A 15,654-nucleotide genomic window follows, 5' to 3' on the forward strand; every position below is an offset into this window, starting at 1 on the left:
TAAAAACATAAAGGTAACTGTTCTGCACAATGATTTTACTTTTTATACTTCACTCACGTTTTGCTGATAATACTTTAACTTAGTTATGCAGGCTCTTTACTTGTTATGAAGTATTTTGACAATAATGTATTGTTACTTTTACTCAAGTAAAACATCTGAGTAGGCCTACTTCTAGCACCACGTAGTACACATTCTGAGTACTTCTTCCACCTCTTATTAAGTGGGAAGTCTTGAATTCTTTGCATTGACATTTATAAAGATAAGATCTACTTTATTGATTCCAATTTTGGAAATATTTCTGTGACAGCAGCATGTTAACAAGGCATTGCACTCAATGTAAAGATGAAAAGGAGTACAAAATAAACAGACATAAGCATACATTAAAAAAATCTAGGAATATAAAATCAAAACAGTACTAAAGCAAAATATATACATAAGGACAGTGCAAAATATACAAGACTGTCAGTCAAATATACGGTATGGGGAATCTTGAAAACTTTGCAATGAAATCGTTATAAACATTATGTTGGGAACTCTTGAAGTATTTGCAGTGACAGCTTTATAAACATTAATTGGGAAGTCTTGGAGTCTTTGCAGTGACAGCTTCATACAGTAAGATGACGTTACCCTCGGAGTCACGTGACCCTCTTTTTATACAGTAAGTCCAACATGGCAGACGGAGTGGATCTTACGCGGTAACTACAGCAACATTTCAACTGGAACAGACAGTCAACACTACTCTGCTGCAACAGGACGTCAGCGATGAGGGAGAGACAGAAGAAAAAGAAGGGGAGGACGTGGGCGGAAGCCGCTAAAACGGTATTCCACGCGTTTTCACCTTCCGTTTGTTGTGGTTGTTTCCCTTGAACGCTCCCACTTGTACAACTGTGTTTATGAGTTCATGACCCGCTATAGTGGGGATGTTGCGTGCACCGCGCGAGGCCCTGTGTTGACGGACAGACATTTGGAGCAGCGCTGTCACTAGAGCTAGTTAGCTGTCACCGTAAATGAGCACAGAATGCACCGAGGTGACTGTCAGCTGTGTGCACCTAAGCATGTGTGTAAACCCTTTCTCTGTGTTGCCTCCACTAAACAAGGGTGACATGTTTGTCAGGATTAAAAGTGGATTGAAAGTAACCGTTAACTAATCACGTCAGAGCTGCGCTAGCCAGGTTAGCATGCTAGCTCCTGCTAAGTTCGTCAACAAGTTTGTGAGGTACGAGCCTCAAATAAAACACCATATAACGTAACATATCCGAGCTAAAGCCATTACCCTGACCTGATCATAACTATATGATGTACCAGCGAGTTAGTATATTGCATGTCACGGTTTGGGGATGTGTCAGAATACATGATGAATGTTGCTAGCATTGAAGCTATCTGTCTAGCTTCGCATGCTATCAACGACAATATATCACAACTCCTAACAAGCAGTGGTGGGGAAAGTACTCAAATCCTTTACTTAAGCAAAAGCAATAACACCATGCAATACAATATGTAACAAAACTGCCTGACAACTAAAATGTCTTATTCCAAATGTTACATAAGTATAAGCACAGTAGTATTACCAGCTTAATGTTCTTAAAGTACCCAGTATGCAGAATGGCATCTTTTTAAAAGTGTTACGTGATTATAGGGTACTCAATTACTTTTTGTATTTGACTAATAAAGATTGAATATTTGAGGTTGTTGTTGATCAATGTTTTGAATCAGAGTTTGAACAGCACTGAGTTTTCTTAGAAGCCAAGTACTGCATCACATACAAGCATATTTTGCTTTCTTGTTGAGAAAAGTAATTGTCAGATAAATGTTTTGGAGTAAAATGTTATATAATTGCCAATGAAATGTAGTGTAGTAAAAAGTTGCATAAATAAATTGTAAATAAAAAAATATGTCAACGTTACTTGAGTAAATGTACTAGGTTAAATTACACCACTGCCAACTATGTCATCGTTAAAAAGTAATGTTATTGCTTGTTTGGACATCCACTTTTAGTTTTACTTTGAGTTGTTTACAATATTTAGTTACATAACGTGGCTATAACTGTATAGATCGTTGCTGTAATCAAGTCATTTCTAAACACCCATTAAGTACTATTGCTGGAATGCTTATTTGTTTATACGAACAGTTGATACAAGAATTTACAAGGTGGGAGCCAAATAAAGCATCATTGTGTTCGGATTTCTTATGAGGGAGTGTCTGTACTGCTACTGTATTGTGAAATACTTCTATTGTCATGCATTGCAGTTATTTACATTTTCTTCAAGTGGTATCGATGCTTTTGCTGTTCATGCCATAACATATGGCAGTGTTTCCTTTGATCACGTTGCCCTAACCATGTGTGCAAAATGTAACTCTGTACTTAAATACACATTTGATCCAGAAGGTGAAACAACGTCATAGCAGAACATCTTAAAAGCAAAAAGCCACAATGTTTGTGTTGTTGATTATTCTGTGTATTACTCAGATGCTTTGTGTATTACTCAGATGCTTTGTGTAAACCTTTTGGAAAGCTTCAGTATGTGAAATCTTCCGCTTCAAGTTTTATAACAACCACTCTCACTCAAAAACTCATCTGTGCTTTCTTTTTACCCATAATGTTTTATTATCGTAGGTTTTGGAGAAATACCCTAATACGCCCATGAGCCACAAAGAGATCCTGCAGGTGATCCAGAGAGAAAGGCTTAAGGAAATAAGGTAAACATTCTCCAGGCTTTGCAGTTTTACTGCAGCAATGCCTTTCATAAAGGAGACATTTTCTTGAGACATCACACAGCTTTCTCCCTCTGTTATTATCAACTCCTCATGGCACATTGTTTTCTTTTTCTTGTTCACATGGTAACCATTATTCTACTCAATTAATAGTTTTTTTCATTTCTTTTTGTTTTATTGTCACTGTTTTCATCCAGAAGGTAAGAAAAAGCTAGACCCCCACCCCTTATCTTAACAAACTAATGCAATGCCACTTTGGTTTGTATAACCTTTTGCATGTTATTAACAATAACATGTCCTAGGTTCAGTTGCTAAAGGACAGTGTTAGACTCCTCCTTGTATTAAACATAGACTTGCTATAAGCAGCTATAGCCACCTGTTGCATAACATATATTTATATTTTTCAGAATGCTAAATTACTCAATTAAAAAAAATAGACACTGGATATTTTACTCTGTATAATTTCATGTAACTGCGTTGAACTTTCAAATCTGTAAAGACTTTAGCGGGGGTGTACATTTAATGAGATAAATTATGTGGCTGGCAATATCGGTAAGCATAACTAGTGTAATTTTCTAAATACACAACAGATGTTGCATTTTTTTCCTCTGAATGCATTTTATTACCTAACATTTTGCTTATGTACTTTATTAAGTTATATACTCTATGCAGAACAACACAAATGATAGTTGCATTACTGCTTCATAATGTTCCTCTAGATACATATTTTGTACAACGGCTGAGGCACTATTATGCACTTCTTATTAATCAACCTTGCTATAAAAGGTCAGTAAATTTTGTGCAAAAGACATAATACCAGACCAGTTTAACCCGAGATTATCAATCAGGTCGTAACAATCTGACCTGAACTCCTACGTGTCCTTCTGGAGCACGATAGCAGTTTCTCTCCAGATATCGGAGCAGCCTTCACCCTTCTTACACCTTTCTTCCAGCTGTGTGATTTATTGGGGAACAAATTTGTAGTTTGCGCTTTTTCTCTCATGATACAGTGGAACCTCGCCGTTGGCATGTCTGAACGCAATGCTGCACACAAACTCTCGTGGGGATGAGGGGATCTTCTACAAAGTTCCGGGCAGAATGGGGGTCTACACTCTAAAGGTTAGTGTCACACCACACAGATTTCACTATTGTGCTGTGAAAGGCTAAAAGTTGTGACTGGGCCTAATTGTCTACTCCAGAAGGGTAAGAAAACATCAATCATAATATGATAACCAAAGATAATTATGTTTGAACTTTCTTATACTAAAATATGAGTGCTTTGTTTGATTTGTTGCAGTATGGGTTATGGTTAGGTTCTCCCTGGCTCTTCTTTTTCTGAATGTACAACATAAAGATAGCACTCTGTTTTCTATTTTCTAATGTAGAAGGACATTTCAGACGTGATGAAGGAGCTTTCTGAGGACGGCTCTGAGGACAGCAGTGACAATCTCTCTGACTCCCAAAGCACAGAAAACAACGGGAGTGTCATCGCTGGAGAGGGCCGGAGAGGCAGGTGGATGCGCAGAGGTACAGCCATTGTTAACCGTTTTGGACAACACTAAAACCCTTAGGTCACTCATTTAAGAGTTTACAAGCCATCATCTACAAAAACTTCATGTATAAGCTTGACTGTATTTAATTCAGATGTGAACAGAAAGAATAATAATTAGGGCTGAACGATTAATTGCATTTGCGATAATATCTCGATATGACAAAACGAGATTTTCCAACCGCAAAGGCTGCGATTTGACTGGTCACGTGACTTGCGAGTGTGCCGAGCGGAGCCGAGCAGGCAGGGAAATAAGTCAACGCTGCGCTTGAACCTGTTGCACAATGGCCTCAGGCTTGTCAGAAGAGTGCACGGCTGGAAGTTTGGTACCAAAGAGGGGCGGCACGTCAGTTGTGTGGAATTATTTTGGCTTTAAAAAGGAAGATGCTGCGCAACGTCAGGTATTGTGCAGAACGTGCCTCGCTACTGTTGCTACCTCACGAGGCTCACGATTGTAATCACGATTGATTTATTGCTTGTGTTTGTTGAAAAATACATGAGAAGAGGACCTTGAAAAAATAATCGCATATTAAATCGCAATTGCAATATTGAGGAAAAAATCGCAATTCGATTATTTTCCAAAATCGTTCAGCCCTAGTAATAATGATTTTATTTTATTTAGGAAAGTCAGAGCTAAATGATCCTGATGGTAGACTAATTTCGCAAGCTAACCAACATAAAATACCCCATATCAAGAACATTTAATGAGCTTTATTTGCAAGCTCTGACAGAGTATTGAATAGATAAAGCTTCTTTGTCTCTGCGGTTGAACAATCATTCTGACATCCTCACTAGAACAAAAACCACAATAAGAAAGGAATGAAGCTCTGCTCATAAGCTGATTTTCGTTGGTTGGTTATCAGTTATGACTATGAGAGTAAACGCCCCTTCACAGCTCTGGTTAGAAGTCATTGCGGAAACACAGGAACCCAGCTGAAGTAGCATTAGAAGAGGTGAACACAAATTGCATCGTCGCCTTCAGATAGTTCTTGGAATACCCTGAGCATCAGACATGATGATAGCAAGAGGTGGGTTTCATCTTTTTTAACAAACACGTTGTCTCAATAATGTCTTCTGTTAATTGTAGCAGAGGAGCTGCAGGCTGTCGACACTACAGTCACATCACAGCCACCTTTACTCTGTGGGGTCAAATCATTGCTGTTTTGTGAATTGCACACCCGATTGCACTGGATTGAATGGCAACTTTGGTGACAGCCCTTCTTCAAGTAGCAATTATTTTGTTTTCCTCAGGCTGTGCTCTCATTGACTTTCAATATTTCTCTCTGCCACTTGAATATTTTAAGTGACTGTTAAAGCAGGAAACTGTATTTTCTCAGTTCGACCCTGACCACTTCCTCATTATGCACAACTTAGAAACTGCCAGGCATATAACCTTGGTTTATATCTCAGTGGGAGGACTCAGATATTGTATCATTTTTGACTCAAAGTCAAATGCAAACTAGATAGCATTGAATAATAAACAAGTAAAACTGGTACATTATGGAGAAAAGGCGTGTTAATGGAAATATAGCACGGATAAGTGGTTGGGAACAATCAGATGTTCGGCCCATTTTTTGTAATGTGATATCTTGGCAAGGTAATGCAATCTAATTCTTTGTGCACTGTATTGGTTTCAGTTTCATCAAAACAAAGCATGATGTGACAGTCTGAACACCACCCTCAGGAAGTGTCTTTTGTAACATCTGTTTCGTTTTTCTGTGTTTGCAGTTCCCTCCAAGCTGCAGTCACAGCCGTCCTCTCCGCAGCCTCGATGCTCGTCGCCTTCTGTCCCCACCAGTAAACTCATCTCTCCCTCGCAGAAACACAGCAAGAAAGCTCTCAAACAGGTACTACTGGATTCGGTATTATTTGTTTTTTAATTGTTTATTATGTTAAAAACAGCTTCTAACTATATTCACCATTTGTTCAAGCATGTGTCATATTCTGAGCAAGTTCCTGCCACACCCTCATGCTTACAAACACCCATGAAAATCCGTTCTACCTCATGCTTTAACACACATTGTTGTTTAGTAAAGTACTATCTTTTTTATTGCATTTATATACCAAGTGTAGATAACTTAAAGGAGACTACTACTCTTAAATCTAAAAACAGTACTGATTTGAATTCCACACCTCTGACTCACACATCTCTGCAGATATCCTACATTTATATAAACTTTTTTTTTCGCTGACATGTTTTCATTTTACGTGTAAACAACCCATGTTAGCGTGTCAGCAGGCGCCGACTATCTTTCCATTCCCCGCCTGTAAAACATCTTGTGCTAATTATTTAAAAACAATGACGCTGCTGGAAAAATGCCCATAGCTGGTTTTACAGTATTAATGTGCTCATAATCCACCCTCTTCTAAATCCTTCTATTGGCTGCTTTGTGCCTTTTGTGTTCAGTTTAATTAGATTTCACTTGATTGTAATTCACTCCATCTGTGCTAGTGTATACTTTGCAGCCCTGTTTGACCAATTTGTGTTCATTTATTGGGCGTGGAAACAATAGATGAGGCCGTTTTGCTGGAATATAAGTGCTGGAGATACTTATTGTGTATTTGTATTCTGTGATTTTCTCTTCGTTTCCATCAGCTGCATCGAAGCACAGGCACTCAGCAGACTGTCTGCTTCTTTAATCCGTTGACATTGTGTTTGTGAGTTGATCAGACTCCTCGACAGATTTACAACAGATTTGATTTATGCTGGTGTTATGCAACCTATTTCATTGCCTCGCTGTTATTTAGCAGTTATTTAACCAGGCAAGTGGCCCCGGGGGAGTAGTTGAAGGAAAGCAGAGGGTTACTCACACTCACTGTTTCTCTTACTGCTAGCTATATATTCATTCCTTATTTTACTTGTTTTCAGGCCTTGAAGCAGCAGCAGCAGAGAAACCAGCGCAGACAGGTGGGGATGCCAACCACCTCCAGTCCCAGACTGCTTCTGAAAACCATCAAAGATATGGCTGACAACATTACTACAAATACTGGTAGGTGGCAGCTATTATACTGTCAAATGCAATTTAAAATGACACTAGTCGTAGTCACTTTGGATATTTCATTGCAAGTTATTATGATAAAGGACTGTAACTGATGCAGATCTTAGGTATTGTCCTGATAGATTTACATAATCACACAACAAACAACATCATCTAAAGGTGACTCATTGTATTGGCAACTTAAGTGTGAGAGTTAGATCACTGCCGTGCAGTTATTCAAAGCTTTTCCTTCCACTCTTTTCCCTCTGTCAACACAGACTTAGGCCACCCGGTTGTCCCCAGGAAAGTTTCTCAGAGGTCGGGCCGCCTTAGTGCAGGTAAGTCACACTTCTACTTATATTCAACAGAGTGGTTTGAGAAACTCAAAGGAAAGGGCTAGCAATAACAAATCCCAATCCAACAGTCCTCTGCTAATATCAAGTACTGCCACAGCATAGCACATTTCTCTTTTCCATAGTCCTCCATTGCTGTCCGAATGATATAAAGCCACACCGTTGAAATGAGTTCTTCTTATTTCATTACAGTGAAGAAAACATACTGTGGTCTATTGTTAGTCACTGGTTCAATTTCCTGGTGCTGTGTACTCACTGGTGCAGAAATGATCCATCCACAGTTTAAAATAGTCTCCAACAAATGAACTGCTAACCCTAGTAGGAATAGCATTTACTAAAAACTACATACCCAGCTGTTTAAGAACATTATTAAGCCCAGTGTGAGTGCCCCATGGGGTACATAATGCCCGCTGCTTTGCACTGCGTTCGTACAACAAAAAATGACAGCTGTTAACATGACTTACGACCACCATCCATTTCCCCTAACCTGGGTTAGCACTGTTAGCTTTGTTAGCACTGTTAGCACTGTTAGCACTGTTAGCACTGTTAGCACTGTTAGCACTGTTAGCAATGTTAGCACTGTTAGCATTGTTTGCACTGTTAGCTCTGTTAGCTCTGTTCCTGTTGTTTGCTGTTAGTGGACCACTCAGCTGTCAACATGTTGAGAGGCGTTCAGAGACAATTCATTGGCTCTGATTTAAAAATGTTGATTAACCTTTTAAGAGTTCATTTCTTTAGTAGGAACAATATATATGTTGGGTGTTGTGCCATTAACCAGTTAGGGGAATTGGGCAGCATTGCTAGACACTAACCTCATCCAATAGAATTGTTTAAAAAATAACCTGTGAAATGTATTTCTGCCTGCTGGCTCGGACATAGATATATTTATCTGTATTATTTCAAGAATGCAAAAGTTTCCGACATTAAAAAAAAATGTTATAAATAAGAACAAATGATTTGACTGCATGTGAGAGTGAGTTACTTAAGATCTCAGTTGCAAGATCGGCATATTTCTACACTGCTGATTCTGTCATCTGACATCTGCTTCCTGTTTTGTATCACAGGGCAGTTGAAACGCACCAAGTGTAACATCGATGTAGAAACACCAGACTCCATCTTGGTTAACACCAACTTGCGGGCGATCATCAACAAGCACACCTTCTCCGTCCTGCCTGCAGACTGCCAGCAGAAGCTGCTCAAACTCCTGCCTGAGGTGGACCGACAGGTGGCTCTACTATACCTACTTTTTATGCTTTTTGTTGCATTATACAGCACTTAATAAAGAGAGTGTTGCATGTCATTTACCAACTTTCCTGTCAATCGTTGCACTAGTAACTTCTACATAGCTACACTGATGTTTAACCGTTTCCCATATGGTAAGAATAAGCCGTACTGATGCATTGATGGAGACTGTGATGATGTTAGTCATAACATTGACCCTCTTCTCCCCAGGCCTGCTTTGACGGCTTACTGAAGGTCACCAGCTCTGCCTTGAACAACGAGTTCTTCACATCAGCAGCTCAGTCGTGGAAGGAGCGGCTGGCCGAGGGTTAGTGCAACTGTTCCCACTGATAATAACTGCATTCACTTCATATTCAAAGAACTGTTACATCACCAAGGTTCATTGCCACTACACAGCTAGTATAATTTAACTTTTTGTAACTTCTTTTTCTCTACAGGGGAATTCACTCCTGAGTTGCAGCTACGAATGCGGCAAGAAATCGAGAAAGAAAAGAGAGTTGAGCACTGGAAGGAAGCCTTCTTTGAAACCTATTATGGTGAAAAGTGAGTTTTCCTCTATGATCAGTCATTCATGCATTCACTCATCGGATTTAGCTTTAGATTTCCCAAACACCAAAAGACAGCTCCTTTCAATTAAAGTCCCTCTACCCATAGGACCTACAAACCACAGAATGGTCTAACTTATCTCAGGGATTTCTTCCTCACTTCATTAACACAGTTCTATATTTAATTGCAGATATGCATTGTTATTAATTTGTGGTGTGTTGTACGATCGTACCCCATACCCATCTCACGTTACAGGAGTTTGATTTCTTTCAGCATCCTAAAACTACTATGTTATCATCTCCATTTTTTCATTTAAAACGTCATACTAAGGCTCCTGTGCAGGTGTACAATAGGTTTGATTTATTTAAATAAACACAAAATCTCAGTGTTTTATAAAATGACTGAATCCCTTTTAGCAAAGAAAACATTTGATGTCAGGATATTTAACTTTTTCTTTGCTTCTAAAACTCTCTCTGTGTTTAGCTCTGGGCTCAGCCTCGAGGAATCCAAAGAGCTGACACAGGCTGATGTGAATCAGGAGTCTGCCAGGCCCAAGTCCCCCGGCCATCAGAAAACAGAACCTGCCACTCGAGCGACGGAAGATCCCAAGGGCACCAAGGACAGCAGCCAGACTGTTGCTGCTTTTGTCAAAGACCTGAAGCCAACTAAAGAGCCTCTAAAGCTGCAGCCTGCTCAGAGAGAGAAAACCTCCACTACAGAGCCCATGAAGACACGGCGCTCTCAGTACGCTGAGGACTGTAGGTTAAACGCAGCAGCAGCACAGTCTGCACCAGCACCTGCTGTGAAAACACCCGAGGTTGAGACGCAGGCTGTCCAGGCTGCGGGAGGTTCTATGCCTGAAAATAAGCATAAAGAGGAAGTGAAGGAGGTTAAAACTGAGCTCCCGCAGTCGCCTGTGGATAAGAACCATCCACTGAAAGGTTCAGAGTTGAAGGAGGATCAGCCGGCGTCAGCGGTTAAGCCTGCTGAAGAGAGCCAAGAGGTCATCCCTGAGCCCAGGGGCCCCTCCGAGCCGCAGAAAAGGAAATCTCTCAGTGAGATTGTGGAGGAATTGACACCGGAGAAAAGACCCCGCATGTCCTCCGTATCCTCAGTGTCTTCAGTCTCCTCTGTGTCTCCTCCAGCTTCATCCACCTCCAGCCCTGCTACACCGACCTCGAGTCAGAGGGTTCCTCCGCTCAAGGTAGGAAAACTGTTGGTGTTGCCTTCCTTCATCTGTGTCTTTTTGAGTAAAACTAAAAACCCTACCACTTGTAGGCTTGAAAGATGGCTCTGACAGTTTTGTAGCTTGCTTCTCTGCAGTGGGTGACAGCCGTAGTCAGCTTAGATTCTTAGAAGAAAGAGAGTCACAGCAAAAAGTGTCAAAAATCATCAAAATGTCCTTAGAAATGTTTCTAAAGCCTCCTAATTTCTCCTAATGCTCAAAATGTTACTTCTTTTTGGGCTGTAAGAAAGGATATAGACACATTAGAGTAGGTTAACTTTGCTCAGTAGATTTTGCATAATCTTTATAATAAGATAAGATTTTGCATAATTCTCTTAACATCTCCTTTTCTTCCTCTTTTTTTTCTAGATCTCAGTGTTACGGATTCTCCCGGTTCCTTTGTCACCTAGCCAGGTCTCACCCAGGACCCCACTCCCGACCCCGCTCAGCAGCCCCGGCCGTACCGGTGCCCGCACTCTGGCAGACATCAAAGCCAAAGCTCGGCTCGCCCGGGTGCAGCGAGCAGCAGCTGCCGCGGTATCGTCTGCATCCAGGGGGGCGGTGCCAGGCCCGGGGCCGGGGGGAGGCAGTTGTGAGCAAACACAGCCATCGCCCAGCCCCTCCCCAACGTCGCCTCAGGCTCCAACCAGCATACCAGCCCTCAGTCAGACCAGTACACCTCCCTCTCGCCCACTGGACTCTTTCACCCTGCTAAGCCCAAACTGGTCTCCCCCACCCTCTCTCAGCAAACCTGATGAAAAAGTCAAACTCAATGCTGCCAGTTCTGTCAGTGCAGGACCCGTTAGTATTCAGATGCATCTCACTACACCATCACAGGAAACCCCGTCACCTGCTGCATCTTCAAACAAGACCAGCTCCTGTATCCCTGCAAACAACCCGCTGGTCACTCAGCTCCTGCAGGGCAAAGACGTTCCTCTGGAGCAGATCCTCCCAAAACCGCTCTCCAAGTCTGAGGTGACGACGTCGAACATACCCTCCGGTAGTAAAGGGAAGGCCGCTGTACTCTGCTGAGCACAGGGCTGATAAACAGATGTCCCAGCAGTTCAGCACAGTGGGACGAGCAGGAACTTTCTCAGAATACACAAGACTTGGGGAGCTTCCTGATAAGGAGACTCAGGAGCAGATCCTGCAGGCTCTGATGCAGAGGAAGGCTCAGCCCAGCCAGCCTTGTGTTGGTATAGGGCCTCAGCATCCTCAGTACAGAGTCCATCCGCTGGTGCACGCAGAGGAACGTCAGGACCAATCCAGGATTTCTGTAGGGTTTCTGGGTCGTAGGAAGATGCCAAGGCCTGCCATGATGGGACATTACCTGCTGAATGTGTCCACATACGGCCGAGGAGCAGAGAGCAGGAGACTGCAGCAGTCTCTCATCCCTAACACGTCTGTGTTCGGTTTAAAACGGGAGAGCACAGAAGGAGAGGAGGCGGATAAAGAACAAGAACCAGCCAGGAAGTGTTTCTTTCCGGCTACTGGAGTTAAAACAGAGCAGCACAGACTCTCAATAACCAAGTGTAATGAAGCAGCAAGTGTTCAGCCCTGCTCCGATGTAAAGACTGAGCCTGGATCAGAGCACGTTGCCGCCGCCAAAGACACCAGCCCCTTTTCTCAATCACACCGAAGGCACCTTGAACTCTGCAATAGTAACCAAGGAAACTCTGAGCCATATCTCTCCCAAGTGGACCCCAGTCACCAGCGGCAGTTTCAAACCCAGCGTACGCTCGATAATCAGGAAGCGCCGTGCTACGGCGGCACTATCAGCATGTCTGTACCTCACACTGGCATCGGCTCCTCCTCGGTCTCTTCAGAGGCTGACGGCGGCGGCGTCATGTCTTTCTCCGTGACCGTCACCACCATACCTGCCGGTCACCCGTTAGACCCCGGCCACCAGGGGGAGCCCTCCCCGGAGCAGTCATTCATCGAGGGCTCCAACATGGAGGACGTGCAGTCTAAGTGCTACTGCAGACTGAAGGCCATGATCATGTGCAAAGGATGTGGAGCTTTTTGCCATGATGACTGCATCGGGCCCTCCAAACTGTGTGTGTCATGTTTAGTCGTACGATGAAATTAATAATAAGTACAAGGCTTGATCCTTATTGAAGCAGCTCATTCAGAATCAATATACAATCACTGCTGGGGTGAAGCAACACTCCAGTAAAAAACAACCAGCATGAGGTCGCTGTTGGAAAGGCGAGGATTTACACTGGATGGTCTTTCGTTTTTACCAACATCTGGAAAGTTGTTTCCGTGCCGTTTTTTGGTAGAAATGTCAATCAGTTTTCAATCAAATGAGTCAGACGTGCGACCGTTATAAAATCTGGCCATGTTTGCACTCGGATAGGAGTAGTGTGATATATTTTTTTAAATATATATATATTATATATATGTGTAGTTTTGAAAAACAACGAGGGAAAATGAATGTTGCTATTTTTGTAGAACATGATGACTGTTTAATACTGACACTTTTTATTATCGGGCCTAATCAGTTGTGATTGAAAGGCAAAAAAAAGGGTGCTAATGATAATCATCGGTTGTAGAGAACCTCCTGGCATTTATGCACGCATGGCAGGGAAGTGCAAGTCACAGTAACTATTTTATATAAAAACTGTTCATTTATTACTGAACACACTCGGATATAAAGACTAGAAAGAACCTGTATTGTTTTAGAAATAGAATAGAAACAGAATTTTGATTAATGCCATAAATCAACTTGTAAGGATTGCACATCAAGTCATGTTTTCAAGACGAAGCACTTGGATTTATAGAAACCGTGTACAGCACTTACGTTCACACCTAGGGAGTCGTTTAATATACAAATGTCTATATGTTCCTTCTGCTAAAATCAGATCTTTTCCATTCCAGGGTAAAGGTCTAAAGTCCCTTCCTACTGTGTGCACCTTCTTCATTTTCTCCCCAAAAAAGCCAGTTTGTAGATATGGTCTCCTGTGAGCGGGGGCTTGTATGTCTCTAAAGACACATCACCAGTGGCAATCAGTAAAGAAACACTCAAGGCAAAGGGGAGAAAACGAGGGTAAATATGTGTTTCCACTGTAAATATTTGCATATTTACGGTATATGCCTACATGTAGAAGTGATTTTATTGTGCAGCACACGTTGCTTCAGTATATCCTGTTAATTGCATACATTTTAACTGTTGAAAGAAAACAGAACGTTATTCTAAAACGCTAAATGCTTTTTCATAAAATGATTCAGCATAGCATGCTTTAGTTTTACAAGGTACATTATGACACCGATAAACAGGCGGATGAAACACTTCAAATGGCCTTTTTCCAGAGAATTACCCTCAATATTAATGTGGTTTGTAAATATTGTAAGCACTAAACAATATTGTATCATGATATATAATGTACAATAATGACAATGTGCGTGATGTAGAAGGATGAAGCTGTATTACAATGATGTAGGCACTTACTTAACTACATATTCAACTGGAAAGAGGCCGGTGTTACCTCTGCATGTTTTCAGGTGTTCATGCTAATTGCAATATAAGACTCATCAACTTTGTTTAGAGATGTCCTGGAGGTGCAAAGTAGGCCTGTTTTTATAGCAATTATTTCTAAAGGTAATATGCCAAAGTCACCTTTTAAAGAAAGTAATATAGTAATCAAAGTAATATATTTTAATTCATATATTTTATATTAACAAGAATCTATTTGCTAATTGTTTTTGAATCAACAGGGTATTTACTATAATGATAATATATTGGCTGTCAGTTTTTCCTATACTTTTGTCTGTGACTGGGCAGACCACCATGCAGAGAATAACTTGACTTCTATAATTCAAATTGCCCAAGTATCAGCACTCTGTATGGCCCGGCTTTTTTCAATTCATCCGTTATCGGTCTATATTTTTCCATAGAAATGTTGTCCTATGTGTGTGTACCCTTTTAGCTGTCTACGTTTGTGTCATTTTATCATGAAAACTAAAAGATAATGTTTTTAAAAGCACCATTTTTAGGTCAGTGGATCAATCGAAGTCCAATGTTTAATGTATCTGTTATTCAATTGGGGGTCAGATTGTTTTTACTAAAGTGTAGGGCTAGAATCAGACGAGGTTTCCACATATTTAGAGTAGTCGTTTCACTAAAACTGGTGTATCAGTGTTTGATTCTGTTAACACATTGACTTCATCCCCCATAAATACTTAGGTCTGATTTGGTTGAATGTGATGTTAGGGTTTTGTATTTACTCGTGTAGATTTGGGGACTGGTTTGCACTGCAAAAATAATTAACAAAATCAATCAATCACCCCGAAAGGCAGCTGAAATCTTTGTTAATGAGGACTGAAACTCGAGTCAGGCAGCAGCCCCCCCCCGTAATATAGTAATCAGCACTTGTAAACAAAGTGTATTTTATCAGAACTTATAGACTATTATGAATAAATAATGAAAAGAGAAAGATTTTGTCTGTGTTTTCTGTTGGTCGTCACACATGGTACTCTATGGAAACAGTTGTATAGAGTCTTCTGTGTGTGATGTTATCAGGGTTGGCACTGTGGTTCTGGAAGTTCTTGTCTGTGTCAACAAACATCCAAACTGAGCTTTAAATGATGTTGTGTGCACTACTAACAATCTTGAAACTACAACACTTTTAGATTCTGGCTGAGACCCTGGACTGGGTGAGTTTTGCAATATTTGTCCAGGGTTTTGTTTAAACCAGCATTTGAAAGTTTTGGACATGTTTTCAATGGCATGGTTATATTTTAGGGCTGTTCACCTTGATGAATAAGCAAAAGGATAGATAGAAGCCCTCTTTATTAGTCACATACATGCACACAGCAGAGCACACACAGTGAAATTAGTCCTCTGCATTTAACCCATCCTAGTACTAGGAGCAGTTAGACAAACATGTGACATATTCATGTTAAAAAATAAGACAATGGCAAGAGTTGTGTTTGGAAACAATAAGGACTTAAAATACAGAAAATAAACTTGAGGGATTAAATAATACTACACAGGTGCTAGTGTTGCATTATGGGAAATGTATGGTTCATTGTTTAGCAGATTGAATC

General features: G+C 41.0%; 1 protein-coding gene across 1 annotated transcript; it reads left to right on the forward strand.

Moving 5' to 3' along the window:
• The first annotated feature begins 671 nt into the window (after nt 1-671).
• On the forward strand, nt 672-15,041 carry asxl2 (ASXL transcriptional regulator 2). The gene is given in 13 exon segments (XM_063908772.1): nt 672-819; nt 2,615-2,697; nt 3,723-3,831; nt 4,098-4,239; nt 5,990-6,108; nt 7,131-7,251; nt 7,518-7,577; nt 8,657-8,817; nt 9,045-9,141; nt 9,272-9,377; nt 9,864-10,584; nt 10,975-11,622; nt 11,624-15,041. Coding segments are annotated over 13 exon segments (3,489 nt in total). The 5' UTR covers nt 672-762; the 3' UTR covers nt 12,689-15,041.
• Nucleotides 15,042-15,654: the final 613 nt, after the last annotated feature.

The sequence above is a fragment of the Eleginops maclovinus genome, chromosome 19 (assembly GCF_036324505.1).
Source record: "Eleginops maclovinus isolate JMC-PN-2008 ecotype Puerto Natales chromosome 19, JC_Emac_rtc_rv5, whole genome shotgun sequence".
Classification (NCBI taxonomy): domain Eukaryota; kingdom Metazoa; phylum Chordata; class Actinopteri; order Perciformes; family Eleginopidae; genus Eleginops; species Eleginops maclovinus.